Genomic DNA, 17,558 nt, shown 5'->3' on the forward strand with positions numbered 1-17,558 from the left:
TCTGTTAAGGAGACAAGATAAATTACTTCGGTAGGCTGGCTATTTGGACCCAGTTACAAGTAATGCTTTTGGCGATTGCGCAACTATGGTTTTCGATTAATATAAAAACAAAAAAGATTTAAGACGAGCAATACTATTGATATGCATAAAATGATAGCAATTTCGTGTCTACTTAGCGCTATTTCGCATTTTATCATGAGTGTGTTAAATTTTTTTGATTAGGCTACACTGCATTGCGATATTTCCCTGAGGAACAAATTTGCACATTATCAAAATTGCGCTATATGAGGCATGGGTGTACTGCATTTTCTAACATATGCATTGAACCATTAATGATATTTTGCTATTCTGTATTCAACTCACTCATTGATTTGACCCTTAGGTTGTTTTGCATAGGTTGTGGTTGAGCTCACCTCAGACTAAGCCACAGGCATGTGAATTTCACTCATTCAGGGTAGGGGCACCTGTTTCTTTCCCTGGGCGAACTCGCCCCTTCTCTCATAATGTGCTGGAAATAGAGCCTCCTAAATGAAATGTGGGTTTCTTATTGGGAAAATTTTCCTTATATGGCTGTATTATGAAGTTATTTAATATATTTATGAAAGAAACTAAATATTTCTTAAAAATAAAGTGAATGGTACCAGGGAAACTAACGTGAAATTTTCGTGATGGCAATATAAAAAATTGTGCAAATTTCACTTTGAATTGGTCATTTGCGACCCAGGTTACAACATATATTGCTGGTATTATAATGTCTGGGTATCACTAACCATAAGATGATACAGCCTTCCTCTTTTCCTGGTGGTGGCTGAATGTTCTGGTTAGCATGAAGTCTGATATTTTACAGAACCTAACCGGAACTTTCAACTGCCTCAGGGCAAAGTTGAAGTTAGTGTCATCTTATGGTTAGCATTAACCAGACATTATAAAACCGTTCCCTAATTTTATGCTCAGGACATGTGGAAGGTATTGTGAGTCTGCTTCGGGCCGTGAGTTGCGAGCCGAATATGTGACAGTCGGAAGCTAGAGGGCGATACGTCAAGGCTGGTCGATGTAAAAATAGGCTTGTTATGACTAATGAAGCGGTTGATAGGAAACCAGGAAACCTCCGTTCTCGAATTTTAAATCCCAAAACACATTTATAACTTTATTTATAGCAAGCAAGATTTATTCATGAAATGGTTAGTAAGGGGGCTTAAATCTATTAACAAAATATCTGCATCAATAAAATATGTGATTGTAAAGAAAGTAACAAAAAGCAACTTGTAAAAAAGAAAAAAAAAATGAAAATTCAATGTTCAATCAATTACATAACACAAATAACTTTTTTGGCAATTTTTAGTCTCTTCCGCGTAAATTATTTAAATATTGGCGACACTGTGAGAATTATTTTCACAAAATAACATGGCGCTACGAAAGTTATGTCTTTCTTCTTGATAAAGAATATGTGTGCGCTGATGGGAAACTAAGGGAGGAAATCGGGGGGGGGGGGGGGTCGTTGAGTGGGAATGTCGTCTCCGATCTTACTTTAGGAGTTGATAATGCAGGCAAGGGCATGGTGGTTGCTCATGGGCCTCATCGAAAGGTGCGGTGCAGACTCTCAGACAACTTCCAGGTTCCGGAAAGGGCTGTCTGGCAATGGATGGCTTGACCTGCCCTCCTTCAGCAATTCACGAGTAAACCCAGATATCAGGCTCTTGTGAAAAAGGGATAACCTGGCCATAGGCTGGTGAGCAGATCAGCAGGGCTCGTCCTTGGCTCGCGGTCTCATATCGCCTCCACGGTGGCAACTCTTGCGGCATCTATACTTCGCATTCCTCTCGCCTGCTTCTTCTGACTCTTTCTGATCGCTTCTCGATCGCTCCTCCCTGTGGTTCTCGTGACAAGGGAGGGGGGGAACGGGAAACTACACTTGGTGTATTACTTCAGCGCCACCTGTTTTTCTGAATACTTCACTTATCGTTTCTTCCTTCTTTTTTCTTTATCGTGCATCTTGCACGCGCTTTTCGAGTCATTTTTAAAAAGCAACACACACTCATACACATCAAAATTCACTTCGCACTACTCAAAAATTACAAAATACAAATAAATCAACAATTGAAACAAACATAGGGGAAAAAGAAACTCATGGTCTCCTTTAAAGATAAATAGATCTTGCCATGAACTTAATTTATAGCAGAAAAACAAAAAACATGCTGGCAAGCTTAGTTGCCACAGTATATGTTGGAACTCTTGTAAATAAGCATTTTAAAGTGAAATTTGTATAATGTTTATCCTGTATCATCATTTCCTTGAAAGCTAAAATATTTTCATTGGTGCACAACTAACAAGAATCATTGAGTGTAGTGAAAAAAAATTGTGAACCATACATTCTTTTGGTTTTTGCAGTGCCTATTTGATTGGATTTAGTTTTGAAATTGATGCAGAGTGGAAAGATTTTTATGTGGAAGTTCATATCCATGCTTTGGTGTAGTCCATTTCACATTGAAAAATAATACTTCAAATTCCACTGTGGTTTAGACCCATAAGGAGGACCCATCCTCATGGACCACTGTGTGTGGTTCCATAAGGATGACAATTTAGGCAGTTTTTTTAGGGACAATTCCAAATGATGGGGGCCAAGTAGATAGATATTTGTGGATAAAAATTTTAAATTTTGTTGAAAATCAATTAACAGCAAGTATTCTTGAAAGAGCATGTTGATTTAAAAATCAACTTAATAGCAATTTGAATATGTTGGGGGAGAAACCCATTGTAGTCTGTTATGCATGGTATTGTAGGAAATAGAAATAGTCGTGGTGTCCGCAAGGGTGGGTTTCTGCTTTGGAGTCCAGTATTAAGGATGAGTGAGTTAGGGAAGGATTACAATGGTTGTGTTGTTGGTGGCTGACAGACAGAGATGCTAGGTAGCCCCAGCAAAACCATTGCTAAACCAGTTAAACAGATGTTATGAACAAAAGAAAGTTATACCTACTTGAGAATGGGTATATCTCCAATGTATTCTTAGTTTCAATGTAGATCAGAAACTTCTTGTTTATTGATCTTGGGATTAAATAGCCAGCCCAAGTTCCAGTTAGATGAAATTTTTGCTCATTACTTGCGAATGTAGTCTAAACAGTCTTTGTCAGAGGCTGTTGAGATGTAATGGAAAACTTGCGGGTCGATTGCAATAAAAACTATTTTGAACAGGTAAAATGGATGTATTAGCTAGCAAAAATACCTTAAGTTTCTCGATTCCTCATCAAAAGAGATAGAAGAATTGACTTAAAAATCGAGCAAAACTTCTTCGAGCCGACCATTGACACCTGAGCTCAGCGGAAGCTAGATGTGATGTCATCTGTGCCTAAGCTGCTGTTGGGAGCTGGGAAATACACTGAATTCATGCTGTAAATATTGTTTTGAGGGTGTATTTTGCCGCTCATTGCCACTTATTTTGTGCTGTTATTCTTGGGTAAGTTTCCCTATTGCTATAGTGCCACGATTATTACTTGGGGCATTAAAAATGCAACATCGGGATGATGAAATACAAGCATTTTACCTCGTATTTCAGGTATCAGAGAAATGGATGATAATGTTGCCACTCGTTCATATGGTATACCTGACATTGATGCCACGACCCTCAAGGAATTTGTGATGACAAATTATTGCTATACATCAGTGGAAAATCACTACGTAAAACACACTTGTAATATTGGAGGATAACGATCAGTTTAATTATGCATGAATGCCTCAATTTTCTCAGTTTATAGGGATGTTCCATGCTTCATTGCTTTTTCATAGCATGTACCATTTGGTTTATTCCATTTTCATCTAGTTTCATGTTTAGGTCAAAACACTTATTACTTAACCCACTTGTTGATAATATTTGGGGGTTCTTCAGAAAGTACCTATGGTAAAGATTTACTGGTGAAAATAGCTGGTGTTGGCCGCAAGAATTATATACCAACACAACAAAACTTCAGATGCATTGACTGTAATATGTTTCTGTATCAAAAGGCCCCTGCCTTAGAAATCAGGGAGTAAAATACAGTTCTAGGCTGTATCAAGTTTTTTTTATGCGTTTCACCACAGCTTCAGTAGATTGTCAAAATATTTACAACACAAATTCACTTACGTGGGAACAGTCATGATAGTGAATTTACTTTGCTTGTTTTGGTTAATATTAGGGATGGTCGGATCGGATACCTCGGATCCAAGTATCTGCGGATATTGCCCTTCATCGGATATATCGGGTCCAAAGTCGCGGAGGACATCGGATCTGGATCCGAAATTTTAAATAATAGCTTCAGTGAATGCAAAAGGGTGGAAAGAGTTCTGATTCTCTCTTCGAATGCGCCGTCGTATGCGATTCTTGTCCTACTCATGAACTGTTTTGTTTGAAAGCTCTTGCAGAGGTTACGTAGGAGAATTTCAGCTGTGGAAAATAAAGGCAAAATACGACTGGCTCATAGTGTGACTCTTCCCAAGAGATCGAACAATCATCGGGGGAATCTCAGCAACGGATGATAATAACCACGTCAAAAGTAACTACGTCGCAGATTTCAGAAAACCACCCTTGGCCATCCATCAGCCCATGCCTCTGTTGTTTTTTTTTTTGTTTCCGAAATCTCACGGACCATAAATCATTGTCTTCTAAGGAAAATATCAAATTACACGAGAACAATTGAAGCGTGTTACATCCCTACCCCATCTCACCAACTGGCCTACCTGCTTCAATTCTCTGTTTCTAGACAACAAATGCTAGGTGAGTGACTTTCTGGGTTCGAAGATGTCTTGATAGCTTTGACAATTAGATGACATGCACGAGATTTAAAATAAGAATTAGACCAAATGCAACGCATTCCTGATGATATTTCTGTTTATTTTTCAGCTCTAATTGATTGTCACTAAGTTTTCTATTTAAAATTAGACTATGCTAATTTGCAAAATTATCCAAACAGCGCAATTTTCAAAGAAACAAGCGCATTATTAACCCCTCAAACAAGTAGAGATGGATTGGAAACACCAACTGCATATATCATGTAGCTCACCCGGCTTCACTAACGATGTCACTGAAGCAAGATCTGACGTGTTCATCCTTGACTCCCTCATTTGTAGCCTCACTGCTTGAAATACGCAGGGAGCGTGCTCCTTACCCTCCACCTCTCCTTAATGCGCTTCTGCTGCCCACCCCTTCCTCATGCTTAGAGGTTGAGTACCTTGTCGCACGTGACGTTAATGCTGTTATAAATACTGTTAGTTGTGTTGCTGATTGGGCAGTTGCATATTTAATTTAATGATATATTGATAAAAATGTTTTTCATTGTGTAGAAACATTTCTATTGAGATAAGGAGAACCAATGTATGCCATGTGCATGCACTGTGGAGTGAAATTATCGTGAGGATAAACTTGAATAATTTCTTCGTTTAATAGCAGGAATTTGAAAATGCATTTCCAATCTGAAAAATCCTGCTCAGAAAATCAAGGATCCAAAAAAAATCCTGAATCCATCCGTCCCTAATTTAAGTTCTAAATTTCTTTTATTTTGGTGGCAGTGGGCTAAATTTTCTTGGCCAAAATTTTCTAAGATTTATTTTCATGGAATTTTAGTGTATCTTCTTGAAAATTATTTTTCATTTTACTTGATACTTGACCCACTTATCCCCAGCATTGTGTAAACGCAGCATTATTGAATCGTAATTCCCAGAACAAACCTTTTCTTCAGATTAATTTTTTTCAGGTTCACTGACTTTTTGAAATATCTCAAGTTCTTATTTTGTCTTTTTCATTATTATAATTATATTTTTTTAATTCAAAATTTGCCTTATTCTGGAATTGAAGCACTATAAATTGTAAATTATTTTTTACTAAGATTTCTTGAGGAATACTATTGGTAATGTTTAATCTTAGTTCTAGGTTTTGTTATTCATCATGTTTATTTTTGTCGTTCACTTTCATGGTTGCCTGGAAAAATCTAGTTGATGTAAATAATGTTGCGTTTGGTCAATGATGGGAATTCTCTGGTAGACCACGAGGCTTTTCTCTAAGCGAAAGCAGCTAGCTAGTCAATATAGCTTTTAAATGGGACCACGTAGTCTTCTGGTGACAGTTTAGCTGCATTTTTGCTACTCTCAGGTTGGGAGTAAACAATGTAATGCCTGAATGGCATTTGGAATTCCATGCTGGTGATCTTTACGAGTTGGTACTTCATACATTTAAACCGTTTGTAGGACAAGGTCATTCCCGTGTCGTTGAATGGAAGTCTTACTTAGTAGACATTAAATTCAGCTGATGATGTATTAAATTTTAGAGATCATAGAATGTGAAATGGAGAAACGCATTAGTTGAATCAGGGTCATGACAGTAGGTGGAGTGTTCCTTTAGTTGCTCCTAAGAGTTTGCTCAGTGCAATTGTAAGTTCATACAATACTTTATACTAGTGCTTAGGTGGTGTAAGGCTTAGAAATTAGCTTCAAATGGGTAGATATCAGTTAAATAGTCCTTCGAAATTACTCTTTATCTCTCTTCCAGTAATAATATCGATAAAACTGCAATATTATCTTCTTGGTTTGTTGTAAGAAAAACCATCCAGGGGTTTCATCCAGCTGGAAAAGTGAGGAAAATATTATGCCTACGCCTCAGATGGTTACTATGGAGGAAGTGTCTAGAAGGTAACTGAATAATAATAAATAAGAGAGGTCGTTTATAATGTTTCCTAGACTTGGGAACTGCAATGAAGATTACAGTATCTCAGTAGTTCAGAAATGGATAATTTCAGGAGGTGCACCACAGCTGATGAAATACTGGATGCACTGGAAGAACTTAGTGAAGGAAGTGATGAGGTTGATGCGGTGATACTCCCAGCTGAAGTTGGTGACCTCACCGGTGAAGAAATAACCGACAATGTGGGGATAGTCACAAATGACGGTGGTATTCCCCTGCCTTCAGATGGAAAAGGAAAGATGCCCAAAACTGGGCATCTTTTCCTTTTCATCTGAAGGGAAAAGATGGCCAAAACCAACAGGAGAAACAGAGAACTTCCATTTGATCCTCAAATTTCTGAAAGAAAAAAGCAATAGAAACTCTCATTACTCAGAACAAAGGTCATTCACCAATTAGATCTTTCAAATACCTATTTCTCAGCGAAGAATTACTTGAATTAATTTTTAGCCATTCAAATAAGTATGCTAAGGAGAAAAGTAACCATATGTTTACTCTGAGTAAGGGAAATATAATAAAATTCATTAGGATGCTAAAATAGTCAGGGTACCATACATTACCACACACTAAGTTGTACTGGACAAACCAAGAGGATATTTCTGTCCCAATTGTGAGGCTATGTATAACATGGAATAGATTTGATGAGACTAAAAAATATCTACGCCTCTCCAATAATTGTCAACTAGTCAAGAGTGATGAATTTTCACAATTCAGGCCTTTTCTCAATAGACTAAACCAAATTTTATTCACTTTTGATTTATTTCTAACAAGTTGTGCATTGATGGTTCCATATTTTGGGGGACTCTCGGCTAAAATGTTCATCCGAGGGAATACAATTAGATTTGGATATAAATTATGGTGTCTAGCCTTATCTCTAGGCTATCTTTATCAGTTTTTGCTAATGGAGGGGCCGAGCCAGAAATTGATAGTTCATTACCTCTTGGAGAAAGGGATGCTCTAAATTTGTTGAATTTTTGTAAGTGTCCAACACATCGTGCCTTGTATTTTGACAATATCTTCAACAGTTACAGTCTATTAGCCACTAAGTGGTAATGACTTTCTTGCTATGGGAAAAGAAAAAGAAAATAGAACTGGACACTGCGCACTCACGTCTCCAAGGGATTTGACAAAAAAAACCATTTGACTATTCGTTTGACAGGTCAAAAAATAATTTTTATTACGATGGTATGATAATTCTGTCGTCACCATAGCTTCAAACTGCAGGAATATTGAACCCATAGTAAGGACGAAAAGGCACAAACGGAGGCTGAAGAAAAGTGATCTGATTCCGCAAGCAGATGTCATCAACGATTACATTTAGGGAATGGTAGGGGTTGATTTACGCGGTAACTCTGTTGAACGTTACTGTACCCAGACTAGGGGCAAAAAATGGTGGTGGACTCTATTAATAAATGGGCTTGATAGAGCAGTGGTGAATGCGTGGTGATTTTGCACGTAGATCACAGGCAAAGCAATTCCTCAGTTAGACTTCCGGTCTGAGATTTTAAGAATTTTACTGAGGTAGAAAGAGGTTTCCAATATAGAAACTGATGAAGTTATGCATAAAAATCAGTGTGCACATGCGGATTGCCTTGGGAAAAAGAACATACCCCAGCATGTCTGTAAAGGCAGAATAGGGCATTTCGTCCAAAGGAATGCTCTATTCTATGTGCTCTCGATGTGCTCTATGATAACTCCCAGCGAAGATGTCAAGTGTGCAAATCACGATGAAAAATAAAAGATACTACCTAAGTTTTAAAAACTTATTACATATTTAATTTTATTTACCGCAGTTTTCCCAGCGTCGCGTAAATGCAACATTATGAAAATCATATATTATGGTGAAAATATTTTTTTTTACTGAAAATTCATCTTCATTAGGCCAAAATAAACAGGAATATTCTAAGAAACCGAAGTTAAAAGCCCTACATACAGTCTGAGGAATAATGGGTTAAGGAATCTGAGCAAACCTTCGTCACATGTATATTCCTTCTCATGTTTAGACTTACTTGATAGAGTTTCTGTATCTAGCCTAATATTAGCATCAAGTTATAGTCATCGTTATGGTAAAAATATCTAGGTGTGGTTCACATTCCTTAAAATATTCTGAAACAATTAACATCTTGCGAGTGTACTAAGACTCGCTTCATTTGGTTATTGTAACTATAAAAAATATCCCTTTTTCTTTTTATAATAGCTGATAATAATGATAATCTTTATCGAATAGTTGGAAGATTAGCAGTAATGAATTGGGGAAGTGGAGTGTGCAAGGAGCTGGAATGTCAACTTTATGTGTATTAGGCATTGATTCTTATTGCCTTCTCGTAAATACTATCCTACTAGTACCAGCGATACAGGAAACTTTGTTTATGAATCTTTTGTTTTAGCATGATAATCCATAGATGCTGAGCACTCATTATTTTCGACGTCTGTAGTTGACTGTACAGATGTACATATGTGTTAAGGTAGCATGCATAGTTCCATTTGAAATTTTGAAGTGGTGCCAGTGAATTATTACTTGCAGCCAAAATTTGAATAACTACACTGTGAGATTCCATTCGATGTGTGATTGCCAGTTTGTAGGGCCATAGTCATGGCTTACACATACGATGGCACTAAGGGATGCTTGAAAATGTCTGTCAGCATTTTTCAGGTAATATTTTGCGTGTGTGTTAGTGATGAAAGAGTACTGAATGTTTGAGTTTCTTGTCACTTTTGAATTGAGTTGATTTCTGAAATGATCATCACGGGTATCTTGGTCTTGCATTGAACATCATCTGTTTACTGTTACCTATTCACAGTACTGTTGACTCTCAAGTGTATAATTCACCTAACTAAGAAAAAATTGAGGCGTTTATTTTTTTTCTTGTGATGAAAATCCTGTCGGTTCATGTTGCAAGTTTCATTAGTGAATTCTCATTGTTATGTGTCATTTTATTTTATGGTAAAGACATGCATATTGCAATTTTCCATGTTGATTTTATAATTATAATTGCTTGCTTTACAGTTATCATTTTAAAATGGTAAAATTAGGAAAACCATTGGCTTCAATATGTTATAGGGACTGGCTCAATAATTATGATATATGCGTGTTGACTCATATGCTGGATGGGTCTGGTAAAATATTAAGTTATCTTATTTTGCTTATTTTAATTTGGTGTTTGCTACCTTTAACCACTCGGTATTGGTAATAGAAATTTGTGCTTTAATGTTGATGAAACCAAAACTAAGTGGTTGTTAGGTAAGCTGAAAGTCAGTGGAAAAATTCTCCATTCTCATTGGCAGTCATGTACCTCATGAAATATGTGGTGGTATTGTCCATGTTAGGTGGTTATTGCTGGGTATTTGTCCTATGACTTAGTCTGGATGTTTTGTGTGCTCACAGGAGCTTGGGGAGGGTGGTCGCAGGGGTCTTCTCCCCAACAACGAAGACCTTGTGAAGCGAGAGCATAAAGAGTTGGAGGTGGCAGCAAGCGTCGCCATGATAAAGGAGTCCAAAGAGAAGAGGGACAAGAAGAATGGGAGCTCGTTGAGCACTAAAGTGGATGCACCAGAGTGTGAGGAACAGTTGGCCAGCGAGCCCACCACAACAGCCTCGGCAGCACCGCAGCCTGCCACCCCGCAACCGGCAACAGCAGTGGCTGCACCGCAAGAGGTCACTCTGGAGGAGGAAGGTGGTGTGGATGCTGCGCCGGCGGAGGGCACTAGCGCCCTGGCACCTTCGGCAGATGGCGATGGTTCGGAGATGGTTGGCCCAGCCACCCCTGTTGGGAGCTCAGTGTCGGTGGCTGATGCTGCAAAGGATGTGGTGTCGAGTGGGGCAGGCGTGTGCTTACCCACTGTGGTGGCGGCAACCGTGGACTCGAGTGCTGCTGTCCCTGAGACGGAAATGTGCCCATTGGATGGAGTCAGAGAAGGTATGCATGTGTGTTTACCATTAGTAGGTTTTTCTGGTTGCTTTCTGTGCATTGCAAAGATGTACTGCATCAGGGTTGTTACAGGTCAGGGAAATGTCAGGTGATTTGAAATGGGTGAGGGAAATTTCTGTCATGAATCAAGAAGTGCCATCGTGCCTGCTGGCTGAGGACTTGCTTCAATTACATGGAAATATATGGTAAATTTGCCTCTGTAAAAACATCTGTTGGGGTTTAAACTATTTCACTAGTTGTTTTAGGAAAATTAAGGTTTTGATAACATTTCATTGCATGGCTTAGTGAATGCGTTTTGGACAGATATTTGTTGTTCTTTCTTTATTCCAGCTAATTCTAGAAGTAAATTTATCTTCTTCGTACTTAGCTTTGCCATTTTTCTCTCGTTGAAAATTTAACTCCTATGATAGCTACTCTGGATAACCTAAGGGAGCTAAGATGTGTTTCTATTTCCTTGGCAAACTTGAATCGTTGGTGAAGTTGGCCATCATTGGCTAAGCGGAGCAAAAATGGTTGATAATAATTAAAAGGATATTGCTAGTTAGGGGAAATTGAGAACTTTGTTAGCAAATGGTCAGGGAGTTTGGATTTGATAATCTTTTAACAACCCTGAGTGTTTTTCTATTGCCTTGATCACGAAGATTTCATTGAATTATAGGAACCCAAGCCTTTTTATCCTATTGTGATGTACATAGTGGCCTGCATTTTTCTGCTAACAGTGCTTGTTATTTTCTTAATAATGACTGCTCTCCAAAACAGAAATATATCGTGCATTAGCAGATTACTCTTTGGTATGAAATTATTTTCTTAAGTAGCAGGTTACATGTAATTATTGAAAGGTAATAATCTGCCCTGGTTGTGAAAATTGATCTTCTTTGGTTGTATATGTCATAAACAGTAGGTGTTAGGCACTGCTCATTAGCCATCCTCATGTTTGCTCCGGAGTACTTGGCAAAAGAGAATACATTATATATAGGAGTATTTGAGATTTTTTTAGGTGTCTCCTCTCGGGTAAATTAATGAAGTGAATTATTTTTACAAATCATGTTATTCACTTATGAATTGAATTTTTTTGTAATTATGAGATAGACTGCATACTACTTGAATTACTTCCATTGTGTACCGAGGAATATCTGTTTTTCACTGGATTATTGAAGGCTTGGTCCGGTGACAAGTTATTTAGAATGGTTATTTTGTGAACATCGAGTAATATTTTATGGTATTTGATGTTTACCATGTATCATAAACTATTTTCCCTTGGAATGCATGTGGTGTAGTTTATAATAAATTTAAAGCCATGATGACTTCATGCACTAATGAGTAAAGGGTTTTTATAACTATGATGCAGTTAAGCTCTACCACTGCTGATTTTTCCATTTTCTTCTATAATTCCAACTTCTAAGTTTTTATTATGCATAACATCCTATAAATTACTACAGCAGACTCGCGATTATCCGGTTGTGGTATATCCGTGTTACGGATTATCCGTGAATGATTTTCACTCTCGTTCAATACTTTCTGTGATCTTTATTAAAAAAATTAACTCTGACGCAAAATCACCAGAATTACTGTATTAACCTTTTCCCTACTATACACGTATATACAGTGCAACCTCGATATAACGACACCCCACGGTGCACTAATAAACACTCGCTATAGCGAATTGTCGCTTTACCGGAGGTGGAGCAAATAATAGCCAATATACCTGTTGCGAACAGATATACAGGAACAGGAGTGGTGCGGCGACAGATAAACATCTATCCGATAAACGTAAGCATAAATCCAGACGAAAGGCGATTTTTTTTTGCATCACTAAATTTCCTTACTCAAATAATGACTAACTATTCAAACAATTTATAAGCGCCGCACTGAATAAAAATCATGCAAAGCATTGTTTCGTCAATCATTATGTTTATCGAACGACAGTTTACCACATAAATTTGAGACTGAGCACTCCATTAACTTCATTTCTAACAGATCGCTAGCAATTACAGAGGTTAAGGAGTCTTGATGAAAGTCTTCCGGCGGTGAAACCTTCGCTATGGCGAGAGCCAACACCGAAACGGTCTCGTAAAAACGAATTTTTTAACACTCTTATTATAGGGTCAATTGACGGTGCATCGGCTATCTCTCGTTATAGCGGGGGTGTCGCTATAGCCCGTACTCGCTTTAACGAGGTTCTACTGTATACGCGTGGACGTTTCCTGACCCGGGAGACGACAGCCATATATTTACGTGTGAGATTTTGCTAGCCAGGAAAACGAAAGCCATATATTTTTCTAGCTCTCTCCCTTTTAGGACGGTCGCAGGTTTACGACGTCTTTGTTTCGGGACCCAACCCTGCGGGGTTTAGGATTTACCCTAGGAATCCGGGAGCAGGTACCCGGACCCTTCGGCCTTTATAACCCCTCTTAGCAGTAAGGGACAGCAGTCATTCAATTGTTTATCCAGTCAGGTTTCGAAATATATATCTGTTCATTTCTCAAGAAAAATAAACTAAGAATTGAATTACAGTTAAACCTCTTGACATCGTAATGGAGGTAACCGAAATTCGGGCGATTTGATGTATGGAGGTTCACTATAGAGAAGTTTCAGTGATAGGCACCATTTTTTCATATCCTTCGGAAATGAAACGCAATACTGTCTTTTAAACCATTGTATTTGCGTGTTTAAATAAACATGCATGCAATTAATGAACTTATATTTATTATTAAATAATAACAGAAAGCTAGTGCTATCACATGATTTTTACCATGATTCGATAGAAGACGACGTGATCTCTCTTAATTTAACAGTCACTTAAAATGATTAGGATAGTTGGATACCTTTTTTCTTATTTACTGTTAAGTATTCTCTCATATGGGACAAAATGGCCACTACTAATGATTAACGTGAAAATTACAGCATATTAAAGGTGTATAAGAAAAAAAATAAACGTGAAACATTTATTGCTGAAAATGTCATCCCGTGTCTGTAATCGTGGCTGCATTAATGGTCTCTAGTTGTCACAGCACGAGTTGCGGAGGTAGTTAGGCCGTCTCGGGGGTGTCTCCTTGGTATGATAAGTGGAGGTTTTACGATATAAAGAGGTTCACTACATAGAGGTTTGCCTATAAATTTACATGTAAATGTTGGGGTGGTATGATGTATGGAGGTTTATGATGTAAAGAGGTTCACTACATGGAGGTTTTACTGTATTTGTCTTTTGAGCAGCGTTTACAATTTTTAAACTAAATTCTACGATAAATATTTACTTATATCTCGAGTTATGTATAAACATCAACATGGAAATTGTTGCTGCATTAAATGCGTTAATAATGCCCTTAGAACTTAGTTTAAAATTTGACAATGCTAAGATAAAAATGAGGAATTCAATTCAACGTCTGCAATTTATGTGAAAGCAACAATTATCCATTTGCTAAATACATATAAGCAATACACAAGTTGACTGCGAAATAATGCCGCAGGTATGGTCGTAAACCCGGAAAGGAGGGAGCACAACTACTCTCGGAGTCCGAGATAATGCGTAGTCCCTGCGAGATAATGCGAAGTCCCTGCGAGATAATGCGAAGTCCCTGCGAGATAATGAGAAGTCCCTGTGTGATAATGCGAAGTCCCTGTGTGATAATGCGAAGTCCCTGTGTGGAGGGGTGGAAAAAGGTTCAGCGAGACCCTTCTTAACGAATGCCCTCCAAAAATGCTCCGTACCACGAGGAAGAAGAGTCTCTTGGGGCTCAGTACAGCAGTCATGCTTATACGAAAACTCCGCCGTCTCGAAAGGGTTAATGCTTGGATACACCGGGTTTATTATTTCCGTTAGAATCCCCTTAGTAAAACGGAAGGGATCGCACACTAGCTGCATTCACGGAAGCACTGTGTTCCTGTTTTCCAAGCCTCGCAGTGCACGACTGTGCTCCATGGTCATGGATACACGTCCCGCAGCATTTGCAACCCAGGCAACTTGTGCAAGAGGCTAGAGTGGTGGCGTGGTGCCTGACAGTGTAGTTTCTGACGTCTAGCCGTGGTTTTGAATCATTCGTGCAGACCACTTTTCTGTACCCGTGATCACAAAGCCCTGGATGTGTGGTTTTTTAAACCAGGTCTTACATGGGGCATTAAGAATACGAGTACAACCATGTTATCGCCGCTAAAAAGATCACAAACTGGTGAAGAAAGCTCTTAATGAGTCCGGGAAGCACTCTAAAATAACAGAGTAATTGCATAAATAATAATATATTGTTTGTTTTATGTAAATTATGAACATTATAAGAAATAGAGTGAAAGTTTGGGTTATCCGTGTTTTCTGATTGTTTATGCCATCTCTCCCCATCATTAGCCTGGATAATTGGGAGTGTGCTGTACATTTTTAAAACATTTATGGAACTAGTATGGGTAAGGATTATAAATATTTTTTGTACTTTACGAAGCCTGACTCATCCTGAGTGCTGCACCATTAGCATTAAACATGGAGAAGTGACTGAATTGAAATGTTAATTTGTGAGGAAAATCTTGTAATATTCTTACCTTCAGTATTCAGTTGATGTAACTTTGCATAAATGATGATCTGATGTTGTGTTCATGAAAACCTGGGAAAGTAGTAAAAGCAGCAGGGTATATTTTTTTTTTTAATATAAAATGTTGGTCTTGTTTAAGTTTTATTTAATAATAAAAGACCATGTTTTTTATATGCTCATGCTCTTTTATAGATAACAAAGGTAGTCTAAAATGTTTTATTCGTCAAATGCAGATTTATTTTAGAAATATTTTTCATTTTCTTTTCATGTAGATTTTCAGTAAGCACTCTACAGTGCTCTATAAATAGAATGTGTAATTGTAACTTAATCGTAAAGAACTCTTCTCAACTCGGCCCACCTTGGGACCTGTCCATACCCTCTGCATGCATGGACACCTTCTGTAACAAACTTAATACTTTAAAAATCTACTAAGAGTCTCCTCTCATGGGGTCCAAGTTTGAAATTGACCTATATATGGTGCATTTCATGTCAATATCAGTTTCTAATTGACTATTAGGCAATTTTACGATCATTTTTGAGGTGGTGCTTAGGGAGTCTCTTCATGGCAACCTAATGTATCATTTTCATCTATTGGATTCGGCATTGTCTTAGTTTATGTTAGCTCATTAAATTGATGGAGCCAATGCTACATTACCTTATCACATACTTTGGTAGGCTAAATTAAAGTCTCAGCCAGTCATTCTTTTACCATCCCAGAAAGCTTTGAAAAGCTTGTTAAAAACTTAGAAAAATAAATATTTGCAAAAATAGCTTAAATTGGTTTATGCCTACAGTGGAAATTCTATAAAGTTATACCCTCGCTAAAAATGCAAATTATCCATCACAATGACAAATTATCATCTTACTGGGCGTGAAGCAATTAATGTGCATGAAACCAATTGTCAACAATTGTCCTTTTTACGAGCCAAATTGGTTTCGTCGTGGAATTACTTCCATTGAGGGAACTGGCATGAATGCCAAAAGAAGGGAAAACTTTTAATGGTAATTTACCTTACTTAATTCATCAACTAACCTTCGAAGCATAAGCTCCATACAGACTCCAAAACATGCAAAAATTATCTGCCTTATGCTCCAATACCTGTTCTTATCCCAAGGCACAACCAGCCAAGCCACTTTAATCTACATATGTACAGTGCAACCTCGATAAAACGAGACCCCACGGTGCTCCAATAAACACTCGCTATAGGGAATTGTCGCTTTACCGAAGGTGGAGCAAATAATAGCCAATATACCCATTGCGAACAGTTGTACAGGAACAGGAGTGGTTTGGCGACAGAGAAATTTCTATCCGATATATGTATGTATAAATCCAGAGGAAAGGCAATGTTTTTTTGCATCACTAAATTTCCTTAATTAAATAATAACTACCTATTCAAACAATTTATAAGTGCCGTATTGAATAAAAATCATGCAAAGCATTGTTTTGTCAATCATTATGCCAATGCACAACCTACAAAGCCATTTTTCTATGTAATTAATTAGTGTATTTACGTGATCATTCTATTATTTTGGTATTTTCCACTGAAAATTCAAAAATTAACTGATAAAACTGTATGGAGGTTATTTAATACCTCAAATGCTTCCATTGGTGTTTGTTTATTGTTCCTGTACGTCAAGCGGAGGTTAAGTGAAATAACGTATTGCATTTGTTTCTGGAGGCGAAAACGATTGAAGATTGTATAACAATCCTACCTCAGAAAACCTTTTCTATCATATAATGTAATGTCTTCATTATCTACGGTTAAAATTTGTTAAGCATGCAAAATGATGTGATTAAAATTGCCATTGTTAAAAAAAAAGTTCCTTTTTGAGTTTTACGCTCACGATATATTTGAAATAGTACACTGAGTTTACTGCAGCACTGCAATAAAAACGATTTGAATTAAAATTGGTAATATAAGAAAAGATATTAATGTGATATTATTTCACGAAAAAATATAACGCAGATATTTTGCTGATTTCACTTAGTAAAACAAAAGCAGAATGCAAGAAACTGCAACGAATGTAACTCACATGGGTAATATTTGCGACAAAGAAACGGAGAGGCATATGCATCTGATCGACCCTCAGGCCAAAAAAACTTAAGAGTATGAATTTATTGATTTAACATTCTCAATAGTGACTGAGAAACATGAAAAAGGAATGCAGAATTTTTTAAATTAAATAAACTCAAAGCGCAGCATCAGCTCTTCACATATGCCTTCTGTGGTGGCGCCGAATGCATACGACATGGAGCCAAACAAGAGTCAGTTGTTCTGTGAGTTCTTTCAACGGCCACCAGGGGATGCTCTGCTACCCAGGTGATGGAAGAGAGTGCCAGTACGACTCCGACCACTGATGTGAATAGTTCACCCTTGTGAATAGTACATTGTGATCGTGACTATTGACAGAAAA

The 17,558-nt window shown here is 37.7% G+C and overlaps 1 protein-coding gene across 3 annotated transcripts in view; it reads left to right on the top strand.

Moving 5' to 3' along the window:
• LOC124171001 (collagen alpha-2(I) chain) overlaps window positions 1-17,558 on the top strand; it is a 139,485-nt gene that overhangs the window by 62,564 nt on the left and 59,363 nt on the right. For all 3 annotated transcript variants that reach the window (XM_046550114.1, XM_046550115.1, XM_046550116.1), the window contains one exon: window positions 10,086-10,617. In XM_046550114.1, the coding sequence (XP_046406070.1) occupies window positions 10,086-10,617 (532 nt within the window). The remainder of the gene's footprint in view (window positions 1-10,085; window positions 10,618-17,558) is intronic.

This window comes from Ischnura elegans, chromosome X, assembly GCF_921293095.1.
Source record: "Ischnura elegans chromosome X, ioIscEleg1.1, whole genome shotgun sequence".
Lineage (NCBI taxonomy): Eukaryota > Metazoa > Arthropoda > Insecta > Odonata > Coenagrionidae > Ischnura > Ischnura elegans.